General features: G+C 42.1%; 1 protein-coding gene across 1 annotated transcript in view; it reads right to left on the minus strand.

The window, feature by feature from the left end:
• TBX15 (T-box transcription factor 15) overlaps positions 1-17327 on the minus strand; it is a 135876-nt gene that overhangs the window by 34978 nt on the left and 83571 nt on the right. Inside the window, exons 2-5 of the mRNA XM_084643887.1 lie at positions 15776-15989; positions 7437-7538; positions 5947-6118; positions 5330-5497 (exon numbers count right to left, since the gene is read on the minus strand). Of these exons, the coding sequence (XP_084500013.1) occupies positions 5330-5497; positions 5947-6118; positions 7437-7538; positions 15776-15989 (656 nt within the window). The remainder of the gene's footprint in view (positions 1-5329; positions 5498-5946; positions 6119-7436; positions 7539-15775; positions 15990-17327) is intronic.

A 17327-nucleotide genomic window follows, 5' to 3' on the forward strand; every position in this document is an offset into this window, starting at 1 on the left:
CATATAATAAATCAACAGCACCCCAGAGCCAAACATGACCACACTAGAATTACTGCTCCTGAATATGGCTCTTTGAGCCACAGTCAACCTTGTGTAACTCCATTCCACCAATTTCAATAATAGAGATGAAACTGACTCTTTCATTGTGCAAAATTAGGCTGTAAATCTCACAAGAATAGGCTGTGATTTGTGACACCCTCTCCTGAGGATCATTGCCTCCTGTACAGAATTTTGAGCATTTCCCATCTTGGCTGAAAATGAAAATGACAGAAACTTACCTGCACATTTCAGACCTTAGAAAAAGCTTTGGTGTGAGTTCAAGTGCCAGATGGTGAAGGTTCAAGGGGATGATGTACAGCTGGTTTCTAAACCAGTTCTCTGGTCCCTACCTCAAAGCCATTAATCAGAATCTTTTAGAAATTATTCAAGTTTGTGTCCCACTTTAGGACATTACTGTTACTTATATACTGTTATAATGTACATGGCACTGTACAATAGATTGAAGGCATCAAAGATCAGAGACCTAGCCCCGTAGGACTGAAAGCACCCCTGTATTCACACCCTATAATTCATGTAATAACCTTTGTGCAAAATATGCCTTGTGAAGCATCATTTAAAAACTAGGAACACACCGATAATCAATATTCTTGTGTAATATATGTATGAAATGCATATTAAGAGTTATAAACATAAGCTGAAATTATTACTACAGTGTGTTTACCAGATAAGTCTGGGTAGTGGGTATGCCAGTTTCTCAAAGACAAAGAACAAGCTGATGCCTCTAGCCCAGTGTCATCAAAGGTGATTGTCAATCACCTGTCAAGTGGCCATTCCTTGGCAACGAAAGGGGGGAAGGAACAGATTGATGTGCATTTTAACAATCAACAACATGGATCCTCTTTTACCACAAGACCCCATGTTTCCATCCTCACAGCTGGAGTAAGCTTTATCTAGGGGTAACCTCAGGAAAATGAATTTCAAAGGGTGACTGGACTACAAAAGTGAGGGGCAAAACACCCCAGCTTATCTCTCTCTTTCACCTAACAAGACAAAGGAACCAGCCTTTTGATTTTTGGGGGAGAGCCTGACCTGAGAATTTGGTCAACCATGTTGCTGGGAGCCTGTGGTAAGGATTTTACCTTGAACCAAGTGTAGCTTAAGTTTGAACTACAAGAAATGTTTTACCTTTATTTTTTGTAACCATTTCTAACTTTAATACCTTATACTTGTACTCACATGAAACCTATCTCTTTGTAGTTAAATAATCTTGTTTTATTTTTAATCTGAACTAATCCAGTGCTGTGTTTAAACTGAACTGTTTGGTAACTCCAGTTAAAGTAGCAAATTCTTGAATATTGAGCCTTTATGGGAGCAATGGACCTTTAATATATGAACTGTCCAGCAGAGGGCTGGACACTGCAGAACACATGTTTTGGGGCGAAATCTAGGAATGGGAGTGTATTGGGATCACCCAGCAAGTAGTAACCGAGGCTGGTGGAAGCCAGAGTGTGACTGGAGTGTTGCTGACAGGCTGCTGGATCAGGGCTGCAGCTATACACAGACACTCAGGGTGTGACCTGCATGCTGGTAGGCTGTTTGTCAGCAACCCTGATTGGGAGCTACAACAGCAAAGCACTGTGAGGCACGGCAGGTCTCAGGGCAAGAAGTGACAGACCCCTCACTGGACTGGATTGTACCCTACAATGTGACATACCCAAAAGGTTCAAAATCAAACGTGGGTAAAATATGAAATAAAACAGTACATATCCTTAAATTGTAAGGCCAGAAGGACTCATTATGAGAATCTAATCTGACCTCCTGCATAGCACGGGGCATAGAACCTCACCCAGGAAAAAAGCCAAAGGTCCAACAATTATTAATTGTAGGGCTAGGGCCTGGTTGGGATTTGAATCAATGATCTCTCTCACCATAAGTGAGAAGCAGACCCGTAAGCCACCAATGTACCCTAAAACTGGTTAGGAACTGAACCTATCACCTCCTACACCCCAAGGCACTATCTTAGGGTGACCATACATCCTGTTTTGGCTGGGAAAGTCCCCTTTTTAAGCCCTGTCCCTGACATCCCGACTTTTTTGGTTGAACGGGGTATTTTTGCCTTTTGCTCTTGCCAAAAAAGTGGTGTGTGCCCCGCTAAAAGGGTTCAGAGGAATATTCAGGCAGGGGGGAGGAGAGACAAGAGATGACACCAGCCCCGCATGGCGGGGTTTGGCCAAGCAGATCGGGCCAGCCCCACGCAGAGGTGGAGGGTCTCAGATGATCAGCTGGGATCAGCTCCTCGCTGCATCCCATTTTCACTTTGAGAAATATGATCACCTTACACTATATTAACCCTACATTAACCAGTACACCTCTACTGACACTTACCATCTACACAGAGTGACTGTGGATATGGCATCAATCTGTCTAATCTATTCAGGATCCTACACCACACACATCACCTTGCAACTGGAAGGCTTCAAAGAAGGAGTGGGATTTGAGGAGGGATTTGGGAATGAAAGGAAAATAGCCTATATTATAATGGGAAACCTCATATTCTGAAATTTTCTCCTGGCCTCCACTTCCCTTTTTTAGATTTCCCAACATACACAATTTTCAGATGGAATGAAAACATGCCAAAAGGTTGTAAGTTCTTTGCAGAAGGGAGTGTGTCCCTGTGTTCTCTAAAGTTCTATGGTGCTGTATAAACATTTTGTAATAATGAATTAATTAAATGTGACAAACTCTTTTGAATTGTTTTGACATGATATTGTCACTTATTTCAATGTTGTTTACTTTAACATATAAATTTGACTATATTTCATTGAAAAGAGAAGTGATTCCTAAAGATTGAGGTTACAATGTTATTGTCTGCAAAATAGCTAAGATGAGAAATGTTTTTTTATTACCATTCTTGATTTAAGACAAATTCTTTCATCCCTGCAATCTGTAGCAGCAAACTGCAGACCATATTTTCCTTTCAAGTCAGGCTACATTATCAGATTTTTCCTTTCAAGCTAATTCATGTTGTCATTCTAGTTTATGATGCTTGTTTATGATATATAACTAGACCACCATGGTATTGACACACTGCATAGGACTTTGTCTATTATGACATCTTACTTCACATGGCTGTGATAAATGCTGAGAATCTGCATTAACACTGACATTTTGATCCCAGCACATATTATTGTTTTCATGCAAAGATGGTGAATGGAGGATCCTTTCAATGAGTTGAGGATCCAAATTAACACTTTCCTAAGCATGTGAAGTATAAGAAGTGCTCTCCAAAATCAAAGCATTTGAGAACCACTGTTCTACCGCCCCTGGTTCTGTGCCCAGCAAGTGCCCCCTCTCTGTGGCTTTCAGATTTCCCTGGACATTCAGGAACTGAGCTCACATTCAACTCATATTCAATTCTACCCAGCTTCCCAGAATCAGGACAACTGCTCCAAGCCCCTTTAAAGTTGTGTGACATAATATGTCCTCAGAACCAAAATGGTAGTGGCAGTTAATGTCATTTTCATCTCCTTCCCTACACCAGCTGAACCTCCTGCACCTTGGAAGTATTCACTCTGATGAGGGCAAGCATTAGCACTGACACCAGCTCTCCCTTGGGATTTCCACTTGGGAAGGGTAGCTTTAATTTACAGCTGGGACACCATAGGCATCAGCACATTACCCTGCTGACCTGACCTCACCTCCTCTCCCTACAGTACTCCCCGCTTTGGGGCTCGGTAAAGACTTGATTGAAACCACTCTCCACTTTCTGCCTTATGGGCCATGTGCTTGAGCTGCTGGTAGAAACTGCCGCTGAATCCATCCCTATGAAGGTAAAGTCTTTAGAAAGCAAAGTTGCCATCGGTATGGGATTTCTGAACCAGCTATCTCTTCGTCCTTTTACCTCTGGACAATTGGGCTCTTCCCTTTAAGCACAACCCACAGCTCTCAGGCACTGATTCAGACCAGAGTTCTGTAGTTACAGAAAGAGGACCAATTTTTTTCTACAAGCCATGGAAGGATGAAAGAGTGAATCAGACTTTCATCAGGGTATGTTTTAGGTAACACAGAACTGGCCATTCTACTCCAAAACTTCCTGTCTTGGTTAAAATCTCAACTACTTGCATTGTCTTATTTTCCTTTCGGTCTCAAGAAATTCATATCCTTTCAAAACATCTTTTTGAAGTCATTCCTAATTAGAACAGGTATGGAATCCTATATAAATAATTTATAATAATTTCCTTAGTGCATCTAGAATGCCCATTTACTCAGGTGAATAAATACAGTTCTCCATGGTAAGCTCTCTGGGGCAGGGACCGTCTGCTTCAGTATTGGTACAGCTCCTGGTTCGTGACTATTGTATGGCTACTGCAACACAAATAAATAATATGGGCTAAGATGCCATTTCTGGATGTTTAAAAGTCTGGATCAAGGAACGCAGTTAGTCCATAATCAAAGCATTATCTGTTCCAGGAATAACTAGTTCTCCAGATCGTAATCTCATGATAGCAATGCCTTTTTCTGAAGGTATACTGAGTTAATGGACGCACCTTCCTGTGGAAAGTGACCAGGTCCTGAAACACTTGTACTTGTAGTGTACTTGTAAGTAAAGTATTAAGCCATTAAGAGCTGCTATGCATAGTGGCCCCTTTCTCTCATCTATGACTTTGTTTTCACTGCCAAAAACCGGTGTGTTTTACCATGGGATAGCTATGAGTACGTCTACACTGTAAAGAAAAACTCACAGCACTGAGTCTCAGACCCTGGGTGAATTGACTTGGGCTCATGCAGGGCTAAAAATAGCAGTGTAGATGTTCTGGCTCAAGCTGGAGTCCAGGATCTGAGACTCGGAGTGGGTGAGGGTCTAGCCTGAGCAGCAATGTCTACACTGCTATTTTTAAGCTACTCCGTAAGCCTGAGTCAATTGACTGTGCTCTGAGACTCTGTGCCATGGGTTTTTCTTTGCAGTGTAGACATACCCTAAGATGTGTTAGCTTTACCCACTGTAAAATCCTAGTGTTTTTTACTACGAGGTAGGCAGGTGAGGTCAACACCTTCCCCCTACCCACAATGATTGACCTCCCCTAGCTACCTCAGAGTAAAACTGCAATGCCCTGTGTCTACCTAGGATTTTGCAGCAGGATAGCTAGCCATCTTTTTTTGCAGTGACAACATAGTTTAACTGCCCATACAGTGCATCTTCTCTGTTAGCTAGCTTTCTCAGAGATTTAATTCTCACAGAGACACAGAACATGCTACTATTTTTATAAATACAGGGGAAAACACTGCAGGTGAAGAAGCTGATGGGTCTCAGGGACACACACTGCTTTACCTGCTGGTTTTGATAGGCTGTCACTGTGGTGAAGACAGTTTCAGGGAAGTTGAAAGTTTTCACTCCATCACCTGCAGGGACTGGTTTTGTAGGAGACAGATCACTGCTGAAGTCCTTGCGGATCACATGAACTCGAGGCTGGTACTTGTGCATTGAATGTAGAATTATCTTTAAATAAAGAAGAGAGGGGGAAATTATTTGCCTTCAAGTCTCCTATGCTCGGCTCATAACAACTACATGGGGATGGGGGCAGGCTAACAAATCCCAAGACTTAGACTATTGTGATACAACTGCACAGTCTTTACACTTGTCTGATAACTGAGTGAGATTCAGCCAGTGATCCCTCCGTGGTGTGTGTATATGTGCAACCACCCCAACAAAACTGAGCTCCTATCCAAAGGGAGCCCTGGGACTGGGGGACAAGGGTTTATACATCGATGTGGTTAGGCAGTGTCCCAGAGTGCAAGCAATGGGGCTGGGCAAGAGGCCTTTCTAGCTTGTGTGTGGAATGGTTGCATCCCTGGGCTTGGAGCAGCAGAGCTGAGAAGTGTTATATCTCCCTGGGACACGGTGGGGCAGGGCAAGGGCAAGGGCACTGGGATTAGCTTCTGACTTACGTGGCCTTGATCATCAAGCTCATTGTTGGTCAGCTTGAGTTTGTCAAAACTGACAACCTGCCTCATCCAGGTGTCGCCAGAAGCCAACGAGTCAGGATGGATATACACCCTGGGAGGCACTGGGGAGTCAGCGTTGCCTGCCACCATCCACTTGGAGCTGTGATACACATACCTGAGAGAGAGGGGTGAATCTTTACGGCTAAGGAACCCCAGAGCCAGTGAAGAAGGAACATTGCCAGAGCTCCCCTTCCCCACCACCCTGTCATACACGTGCCAAGGCCTCATGCACAGATAGGGGGAATGTGCTTTACTGCAACCTTTCACCTTGCAAATGCAAACCAGATAATTGAACTGAACACATGGACGAGGGATTCCTTATTAAAATCACCTTCCCAGTTCCTTTCAGCTATAAAGCTCTGCCATATGTGCTGTCCCGGCTCCTTAACCCTCTCTGTGCTGGAAAACAAGCCTGTGAAAATACTGCTGAGCACTTCATTATTACTAAAAGACAGACCTGTGCGGGTGGGACCTCTCACACTGGATTGTTCAGCATGTATTTTCAGGGTGGATTGATTTGACTCAAAGTGATTTAAATCACTGATTTTAAACATGTTTTAAATCAGCAAGCAAGAATTCCTAATTTCAATCATCTATTTTCATCTCGTTTTGCAGTTATGCTTTGTAGTTCTTTTCTTAAAGAGAAGATGATTCTCACTGGTTGGTAACCATTAAAACATGTTGATATGCAACTAAATATAGCCTTCACCCTAAATTGGATAGGTCTTTTTGCTACCAGGGGATAAACTGTATCTACACACATTTATTAAGCAATCATATAGTGTCACATATGTTTATTCAGAGTCTTAATTTTTACATTTTTAGTTTATTATTTCTTATTTACTAGATGATGATTTTTTTTTCTTTTGATTTGTGTCCACTCTGCTTGGATGGAAATTCAAATGCCTGAGAGCATCAGTGCCTGTGTCACCTGCTACTCCAGTGCTGCATCCAAAATATAGATCTGCAAATAGCTCAGTCCTGACCTGCAGCACTCCCTGCTATTTCAGTCACAGGTTGCCCATCCCATGGCTCTCTTGGTGAGTGATTGCTAATCCTGGTTAATTGTGAAATGCACACAGACCAATAGAGACTAGAAAGAGAAAAAAAATATTATTACTTGAATCAGAAGGCAGGGTTTGAATCCTGGTCTCCAGAAATGCAAGGGAGGGAATGTATTAATCCCCTTTCTCAGTGAGACCCTCAGTACGACGGATCAGATATTCAGATAGTTTAAATCAGCATAGCACTACTGATGTCAATGAAGCAATGCTGATTTACACCAGCTGGTGAATCTGACTCAATCTCTCTCTGATTGAAGCATGGACCTTTACACTTGGGTATAGTGGTAAATGTTTTTCCCAACCTCTCATTCTTTGGTATTCTGAGTCTAGCTCTCATGGTGTTACTCATTGTGCCGTTGAAAGTCTTACCTGTATCTCTTGTTATCCACAGGCACAATGTCCATGGCTATGTAATACTGCTGGTGAGGGTCTAAGCCTGTAATTTTCACTCTCATGGCTGGAAACATTCTCCTAGAAAAATAAAATTAGAAATGAAGAAGAAAATGGTGAATGCAGGAATTATTAGAAAAGCTTGGGAGACTCGTTGGGATCTTGTTTGACAACAGGCAGCAACCATAAGAATATTGCCGCATGAAGGTCCTTTTGTAATGCAGGTCCTTCTTGTAGGACTGACTTATGGGTGGTTATATGACATCAGCTTGGTAAGGGTGCTATAGTTGTTACGTTGGTAGGTTGCCAGATACCTTCTTCTGTTCTAGTTTCCTAGTGCATAGTTCTTCCATAGCTACTTCAGGGTTAATTGTCTTTGACTCACCCATCTTGTTAGATATTGGCATTTAGATTTTTGTCCTTCTGCTCGTGAGTCTTTGAACTGGTAATGCTAATAAAGTATTGTGAGACATGCTTCAATAGTCCAAAAATACTAAATCTGGATCCCTTGAATCCACCAAGGCTGTTTTTATCAAGTTATTTGCTATTTGTACTGACTTTTCTGTTGAGCCCCTACTACCCAGAGTTAAATGAGTTGACATGGTGTACTTGAACTGATATATCAAAAAGTATTGCTGAAATGAGCCCCTCGTGAATTGTGAGCCATTACCAACTCAGCTAGAATCCCCCGGAAAGCAACTGTGATTTACAATGAGTTACTACATTGCTTTTCAATGTGCTGTGCAACAACTTACAAAAAATGAAATATTGGTCCACTGATAAGAGACAATCTTTTCTTTCTAATTCAAATAGCTTTGGCAATGAGGAATCTCCTGTGGTTTCAGGGATTGTTTTGCATTCTGTTCCCAATATGAGCTACAAATTTCTCACTTGGGTACTTTACCTTCAATGACAACATTCATAGCTGGCCAGAAACAGACATCACAGACTCTCTTCTGACACTTTTCAGTACCCAGGTGGGCACCGTGGATTATGCTTAGCATTTTTTACCTCACGCTGTAGCATGTTGTGACACCAAGCCCTTGTAAAGAATCTGGTTATATGAAGCAATGTCATCTGTATAGCCCCAGAAAGGTTTTTATGCTTGAAGCCACCTGGGCTTTTTCTGGTGGCTGTTCATCTAGCACTACCCTTTCAAGCCATAGTAAAGTTGGGACTTTTTGTGTTTCTTCATTGAGCAGATCAATTTTAGTTCTGGGAACCGGGGTAGTCCTTAAGTCATATTTACCTCCAATTCCCCTTCCTGAAGCTCCTTGCTTTGCTGTTTATAGGCACTCTTAAAAGCACATCTCATATGAATTTGCTTTATTGGGCCTATATTTCACATTTAATGAGAACTTTTGCCATTTCATAATCATTCTCTGAAGTCTAGGCAGTGCTTTGCACATTAGTTTTTGTAATATAAATTCCAGTGACTTATGGACTGGTTCTGTCTTGATTGATTTCTACCCATAAACATACTCCTGAAACTGTTCAAACCCAAAAATCAGTTGTAAGCATTTTTGTTCAATCTGAGCATACTGGGCATAGCTCTGTTGTGATTAGGAAGCATAAGCCACTAGGCAAGCATATCTAGACCAATGCCTAACTCATCCCTCTCCAGAGTGTATTATCCAGGGCTTCGTTTTACCTAGTTTTAATGTTTTAAGTAATGGGTCCTTTACTACATCCCTTGAGGGACTATTGCACAATCTGGTAGACCTTACGTACCAGATGATTTTTCTTCTTTTCAGCAGAGAAGAGCGACATGCTTGAGAAAAAAAAATTTACATCCTCCTCCCCCCTTTGCTTATCCTTCAAACTGAATTTAACCTCATTAGAGGCATAGGATAAGTCTACCCTGCAAACAGAGGTGTGACTGCAGCATGTGTAGACATACCCAAACTAGCTTTGATCTAGCTAGTTTAAACAACAACAGCAGTGAAGCTGAGGCAGGATGGGTGGCAGCACAGGCTAGCAAGTTGAGTACACATCCGGCATCCCGGGCAGGTTTCTACAGCTAGTGTTGCTGCCCATGCTGCTGCAACTCCACTACTATTGTTATGTCAGCTAGCTGGGGTACGTCTACGGGTGCTGCAGTCACACCACTGATGGTGCAGACATACACATAGAAGTTGGGTCAAAGTACCAGGGAGGTTGTAACAGCAACACAGCACATCCTCCTAGCAGATCCCCTGCCCTCCCCCCCTCCCATTCTCACTTCGTGGCAAATTATCCAGAACTGGGGCCTGAGCAGGGAGTTAGGAAGAAGGAGACAATGGAAGAATTTAACTGTAATTATTCAAACATTTTTAAAGGCTCTGTTGTAGGGGTGTGGGAGATGGGAGGGTATTTTATTCTTTCCCAACCAGTTCACGCTTTCCAGCTGGACAGAGGGTGAGGAAGGAGGAAGTGCCAGTTCATAATCTCTGATGTGCTACTGAGTCACTGCTCCACCTAGTCACAGCTCTTCCACTTTATTCCAAAAAGAAGGAAAATGTAGATCGATTCATTATTGAATCTCACTTTACAAGGGGCATTCACAGGAGGAGAAAAGGAAAAACACGCTGTGGTCACTGGGGCCCAGCCAGCTAGAATGAGAGGTATAAAACTGTCAGAAGAATTCTGTGCAGGTGCCCCATAGTGAGAATGTGGATTTATGCACTGGATGGGGTTAGTTTCATAGCTGAACAACTAAATAAATTAAAAAGGAATGATGGACTACCCTAGAGCGGCATTACCTTGTTTCTACCACAATGGCTCGTTAAATCTGTCAAGTCACATGGGTACAGGATGTGGCATTTTACAGCCCAGCTCTTCTTAATTGGAAAGAGGAGGCTATGGAATTGTTTAAAAGATAAGTCATGTTTCAGCGGATTGATGAGGAATCCAGGATTAAATCTGAGGCTCCTTGGGTCTAAATCTGTGTACCACATTGGGAAGATTGAATGCAGTGTATTCCAAGTGACTCTCTCCAAAGCTAAAACCTTAAGTGTAAGGTTGCAGAATAGCCAAAGGGGTTGGTTGCATATGAAATACCTTGTAAAAGATTACCACAGCCCATTCAACAGGCTTAAAGGGTAATCTCTGAGATAATTGGAAAAAAGTTTATGCATCCCCCTGCCTTCATAAAAATGCTACAGCTGAAAAAATTCAGTTTATTTGTAAAGTTTTGTAGAAAATTATTGTTTTCTTTCACCTTGGCTGTAAAAGTAGCTCAAGTTCTTAGACATAAGGAACTACCACTGTGGGCATCCAGCAGGGATTGATGGATGAAAAGGAGGAAATAGAAGAGAATAGGCTAATGACTTCATTAATGTTCAAGTACCCTTCATCTAGAATGATACCAACGAGCTTCACAATTAATAATTGTACTCACAATTGCTGTATGTACGTAAAGGGAATACATAAGTATCTGGCATGGTACAATATGGTGGTTTTATTTTAACATGAATTTGAGATGAACAAGTTACTTACTACTCAGCAGTAAAGTGGTCTTTAAACGTAAGCTTGTATAAAATCTTCAAAACACACACATGCACCATATAGTCTCTCTATATATAAAAAGTCTGTGTGTGGGCATGGTAGCCTTCCGGATGAAATGTGCTTGAATTAAATCATCATCATTAGTTTAGGAATATTTGTGAGGGTTTTTTAAAAAGTATTATTGGCACAGCTGTTCATCTCATTCCTCCTACAATGCCAGGCTGCCATAATACCATGAATTCAAATGTACAGGACTCTTGGGGCACAGAAAACTAAACTAATATTATTTTTAAAATCTCTAATAACTACTTAAAATAGCTTTTGCATATACAACAACACAGTGAGTGTGAGCAACATCTGAGGATCTTTCAGGGCTAGAAGGAAGTGCTAATTTGGGGCAGCCAGCACATTTTCCTGGTTTCAACGTTTTTGTTTAATACAGAGACAAGGTCTCAGTTTTCCTTTGCGACAAGTGTTAACATACTGTGGTGACGGGGATCAGATACATATTCCAAAGTTGGGGACTTCCTCATTCCAATGGTTTAAAGCTCTGGTTTCTAACTTTGCTGAGTCATGAGATACTGGTCCATTATTCCATCACAGGAGTGTGCCCATCTAGACTTTGGTCAAATTTGATTTTGAGGGAAACACCACATCAGAGGGAAAGAAGGAAACAGTTCTCTGGCAGGTTGTTTTAAAACACAGTGGTAGTTGCTTGAAGCTTTTCAGATGTTGGAAGACGTCCCAGTGTAGGTGGATTAATGAGCAGAGGGAAGGCGAGGGGTTAAAAGTTAAATATAACTGCAATTAGAAAAAAAGCACAAAACAGTCAACTTTGAAACACCAAGCTTCTTGGCTACTCACATTTGCTTCAGCACCAGGCTCATGTAGGGCCTCCAAAACCCAAACTTTATTGGCAAGGGCCTCCAAAACCCAAACTTTATTGCCCACATATCTGGCACCCATGGCATACAGCAGAACTGCTCAGCTGAGCATGCTTAGAGCCAGGACATTGATTATAGGTAGGACCTCTCTTTTAAAGAAGTGAATAATAAGCAGTATGCTTCTGGTCCATATCCAAATCACTTTAACACTTTAATGTTGGTGGGATGGGAGTATATGTTGCTACTGAATGCTAGTTGCTAGTAGCCAGATTTCTATTAAGCAGAATCTTAATGTGTCACTTTGGTATTGCTCATATTGTACAAACTCACTTATGAACTTTGATGCCAAAATTCCTGTCAAAATTCTCAACACCAGATGGAGCTCTTGACTCCCCTCCCTTCCAAACTCATCTCCCCAGACCAGTGTGAGTTGATCAAGCCAAGTGGCAGAGGAGGTAGGGTAAAGTGCTTTTGCTAATGGTGCCCAGATATGAATGCTGGTAGGCTAGGAAGAGAGACTACTTTGTGGAATTTGTTTCTCCTTTGGTCAGCCAGAGCATGTGCCTGTTGACCTTCAGTACATGTACAGTGAAGGGTTTCTCTCTTCTTTCAATGCTTTTGCATGAGTGGACATGATTTGAGGATAGGAAGAAGTCTATGGTTTTGCTCAATAAATTGTGTGTATGGGGCCGGGGGGGTAATATATTTTGTATCATGCCCAGAAATTTTACACTTTGTTAGTGGAAAAATAAATTTAATCAAGGCTGGGATTTTCTAAAGCACCTGAAGTAGCTATCATTGGGATTGCTCAATGGGCTCATGGTACAAAACAGAGAAAGAAGTGTCCCCTTCCCTACTAGACCTTTAAAGACTTAATATTTCCCCAGTTTTGTTCCATATTAAAAATGACTTAAATGAATGCCGTATCATCCTACTTACAGTGAAGATCGTTTTAAGACTCTTAACTATTTTAACATTTGCTGCTAAATATCTCAGACAAGGTGTTTCAGTTCTAGAGATTGTTGAAAAATTTGGGGTGAGGGGAGGAGGATCCATGGAAAATACTGACAAAAACAAAGATTTTCCACAGAACATTGACTTTTAAAGGAAAACCTGAAAACTGAAGACTTTCAGTCAAAAACTGAAAGCTCCCCTTGAGAAAATTGAAACAAAGATATTTCATTTTGGATCATCTTGACCAAATCAAAACATTTCAGGCTGGGGAAATGTCTTATTTCAGGACAGTTCAAAGTTAAAATTGGTCTACCTTTGCTGCTATGGCACTTCATGTTCAGGTGCCTCATGCCCCTATTCTCCCCTAGTGGCCAGGTTCCTCCATTGGACTACTCTCCCATGATAAACCACAGCCTCCTCTCTTGCTGACCCATCACAGAGCATCAAGGGAATCCCGTGAGTGTGGTGCATCATGGGAGATGTAGTCCATCTGGGGAGCTCTGCCCACAGAGCAGAAGGGATGTATGAAACAACTGAACTACAACTTCCATGATATCCGGGGCAGCTCCAGGGATGTGGTTTAATGTCAAACCAAGTTGAAATGAAATGTTTCAATCCAGACATTTTGAAATATTTTGTTTCAATAAAAAAATCTCAAAACAAAATGTTTTCACAATTCCAAATCGCAAGAGTCTGTTTTCAGCCAAAAGTTTTTGGCTGAAAATTTTCATCAGAAATATCTTTTAGTAGAAAATGCAGTTTCTGCACAAATTAAATTTTCCAAAATTTTTGGAGGAATGCAAAAATGAAATATTTTGTTTTGGATGAGTTTGACCCAAATCTAAATATTTCAGTTTGTTGAGCTGACCCAAAATATTTTGTTTCATTAAACTGTAGCTTTCTATGCTGTCACATTGTATTCTGGGAGTTTTAGTTCAGGTGCCTCATGCCCCCCAGAGTCTCCTGTGGGCTGGGATCCCTGGCTGGACTACATCTCCCATGATGCAATGCAGTATCCCTCTGACTGACCCCCTCGTTGCCTCATGGAAAGCACATGACTGCAGGCATATCTTGGGAAGTGTAGTCCAGCCATGCAGCTTCTTGTCCATAGAAAAGAGGGGGGGGCATGAGGCAGTTTAACAGTCAGAAATGAAACATTTCAGTTGGGGGAATATCTACATGTTTTGTTTCATTCAAAACTGCCACACAACATTCTGCCATCAAAATTTGGTGGAACTTTTCAGTCCACGTAAAATTTCAGTATTTCAACTTTTATCCACATTTGGAATAAAAATAAATATTGCAATATCAGAAATTCCCATGGGACACGCCTGACAATGGCAGTGGAGACACACAGAGCTGACATCTCCTCATAGTAATCACTCATTCTAAGTATGGATCCCAGTATGCACAAACCTGAGGAACAAAACAGGATGTTAGCCCCTTGGTCCCAAAGCCATTACCCACTCTTGTTTCTCAAGCTCAGTGGGAATGGGTCTTAATTTAAATTGTAGGAGATTAAGGAACTGCAATTCATCTTCCAAATTTTCTCAAGCTGGGAACTTCAGGACATTTGATGAATCCCAAAAGAGATTTCAGCTCACAAATACCTTTCTCTTGTACATGCTAGTTAGGTGACTCCTGCAAACAACTGCAGAAGGAAATTGTGCCATAATCCCAGCCACTGCAAGGTTTGAGATCTATAGATGGAAAATATTATATAAGAGCAAGTATTATTATTAAGTTATTCCTGTCACCCCTCCTCTTCTATTTGTGATAGGAGGGCATGTACTGCAGTCTGAAAGAATGACAACACAAAGAGTATTGATGATCCTCTAATGATGAGGGGACCTCAAGTTAGTGATGAGAGAGCCTCAAGAGGTCCCAAAAGGCAGTTTGGTTCTGATAAGTTTTCAGAGGATGGATATTTCCAAACTTTTCCCAAGCTATCTGCTCCTCCTGGAGCCACAAAACAATGGTGAACATCCCACAAGAATAGCCTAAAAGGACCAGACTAAGAAATATTTTAATCATTTTCCTCAAACCTTCAGAAAGGTTCTATTTGCGTTTTTGAAAAAGAGGCAGAGCAGTTCATATTTTAGCCAAACTGGCTCACTCATCTTTTATCATTTCTCTGTCCATGGTGCTGATTTGTTTTTAACACACTTAATTGGAATTAAAACACCAATAGTTTGAAACATACAGCATTAAATTAATGCACATAGAGTTGGAATTCTCCCTCCCCTCTTCAAATCTGAGAACTCTAGAAATGTTAAAGCTAATCTCAGCTTTCATTTTTGGCTAATATAAAATTTTAACTATTTCAGTGAGTGAAAATGTCTTCAGTTATGGCTGATGGTGTGACAGTATGAACTGCCTTTTTAAAAAAAAATCCCAAATTACTCCTGGTTCCTCCATACTCCCAACTGAAATGCAGCTACTTCTGGGGTGGAAGATGACAGCTGTGAGAAATCCTATGTATGTACCTGTTAGCAGAGGACGTCAAGAATGTACCCAGCTGGAGCTGAAGGAAGATGTTAGATTGGAACAAACCTGAGTTAATTCCACTAGAATTGGGATTAACAGAGCTAACCTCCTGGGGTGTTATGGGATCTTTAAAGAATATGAATGGCACAGGTTTCAACTGTATACCTCATCTGAAAGACAGCACTATGGCCATTTTTTCAGTATTTCCTCAGAAAGAAGACCAGCATCAACCATATCTTGATCTTGCAGTGCACGAATTTCCTTTAGAGGTCTCCTTTCTCAACAGTAACCTGGCTCAGCCCTGTTTAACCTGTGAGATCTGACAAGATCACAGCACAAGGAGGTACAGCTATATAACTTCCACAACTGTTTGCTTCTTCTAATTCATTCATATATTCATTCTCCTTTAAAGAAAGAAAATTAGTTTAAAACCCATCCATAACCATATTAAAAATTGTATCCTCTTTCTGTTTGTTTTTACTGGGCAAGAAGCCAGGAGTATCTTACCTGCCTGCTTTAGTGATGATCATCTCTGTCCCAATGTCATGGAATCTTTTCCAGAGGTCAGCACACTGCAGCTCTACCTGGATCTCCTCCATGGATGATGGAGGAGGAGGTTGGGGACCTGAGCCACCAGATGTGAGGTCAGAGTGGGAGCCAAATGAGCAGGATGTTCTTTCAGTCAACACCTCTGTGTCTGACCCAGTGCTCTGCTCTGAATCTGAAAAGTAAATACACCACGTAAGACACTTCAGTTCTGCTGCACCGGTGGGGGAAGGAAGGAAAAGAAACAACAGTGAGAACCTCTGGAGATGGTGCAATGGCCTTTTATTGTTCTGATTTATGACCTGATTTCTGGATCTCTGTTTCCAACATGACATCTAGCATTTTAGTAAAGTTTTAGAAACAGCTGAATAAAATTGCCCATAACATAAAATATAAAACATCACCATGATGCCAAGAATGAAGCACAATGTATAGATTAAAAATAGAAAGGAAAAAAATAATTCAACCAACAGTTAGATGGGCTCACTGGAAAACTACATTCCATTTAATTGCACATCATCCCACACTACTATTGCAGAGTTAGCTATTTTTAAACAAAGTACTTTTTTCCTTTTAATACCCTTGTCATCAAAAATAATGAAGGGGTTTTTGTTTTTGTTTTTTGGCAGCACCACTTTGGAAATGTATTTTATTTGTTCCTATACATAGGCGGCTAGTTATATGGGCCCATGGTGCCCGTGCTCTACCAATAATTCAGGAACGTGGGCCCGGTTCCACCAGTGTCGAGGCTTATATTTTCAGATCCATAGGACGGACCGGGGCTACCATCCCGGGCCCTACGCTTTGGGCGGCCCTGCACTTCAGGGGGACGCAAGGTCCAGAGCAGTCTGGGGGTTAGGGGGGGACCTGGCGCTGGCAGCAGCTCTGCCCCACTTCTTCCTGCCCCTGCTCTACCCCCGCCCCATCCCCACTCCACTCCTTCTCCCACCCCACCTCTTCCCACCCCTGCTCCAACCCCACCTCTCCCCCATTCCACCCCTTCCCTCAAGCCCCCACCCCGCCTCTTTCTGGTTTCCACACCCTCCCCCAAGCAAAGCCGGGAGCGGGAGGGTGGAGCAGAATGGGGTGGGCTGGGGCTGGGTCACTCACTGCTGCCAGCACCAGCCCCCCTGCTAAATCCCCAGGCCACCCTGGACCCTGCGTCCCCCAGAAGCGCGGATCCCTGCAAAGCGCGGGGCCCGGGGCAGTTGCCCCAGTCTGTTCAATGGACAGGACGGCTCTACTTGGACCCGTTCTGGGCACCAACAAAAATTATACAAACCTGGCACCCATGTTCCTATAATATAATTTTTGGAACAATGACATTTCCTGGGAAAACAACCATGCCGCTTTTGGTGAGGAAAATGCTATAGGCTACCAAAGGACAAGGAGGAAGGATGGTAAACATATGGAATCAGGGGAAAGCAATTGAAGCAAATGGCATAAAGGATTTCAAGAGACCCCCTTTATCCCCTTCTCTTTGTGGAGAAGGAAGGGGATAAAGGGGGCTAGC

The sequence above is a fragment of the Lepidochelys olivacea genome (assembly GCF_965140295.1).
Source record: "Lepidochelys olivacea isolate rLepOli2 genome assembly, chromosome: 1".
In the NCBI taxonomy this organism is placed as follows: Eukaryota; Metazoa; Chordata; order Testudines; family Cheloniidae; genus Lepidochelys; species Lepidochelys olivacea.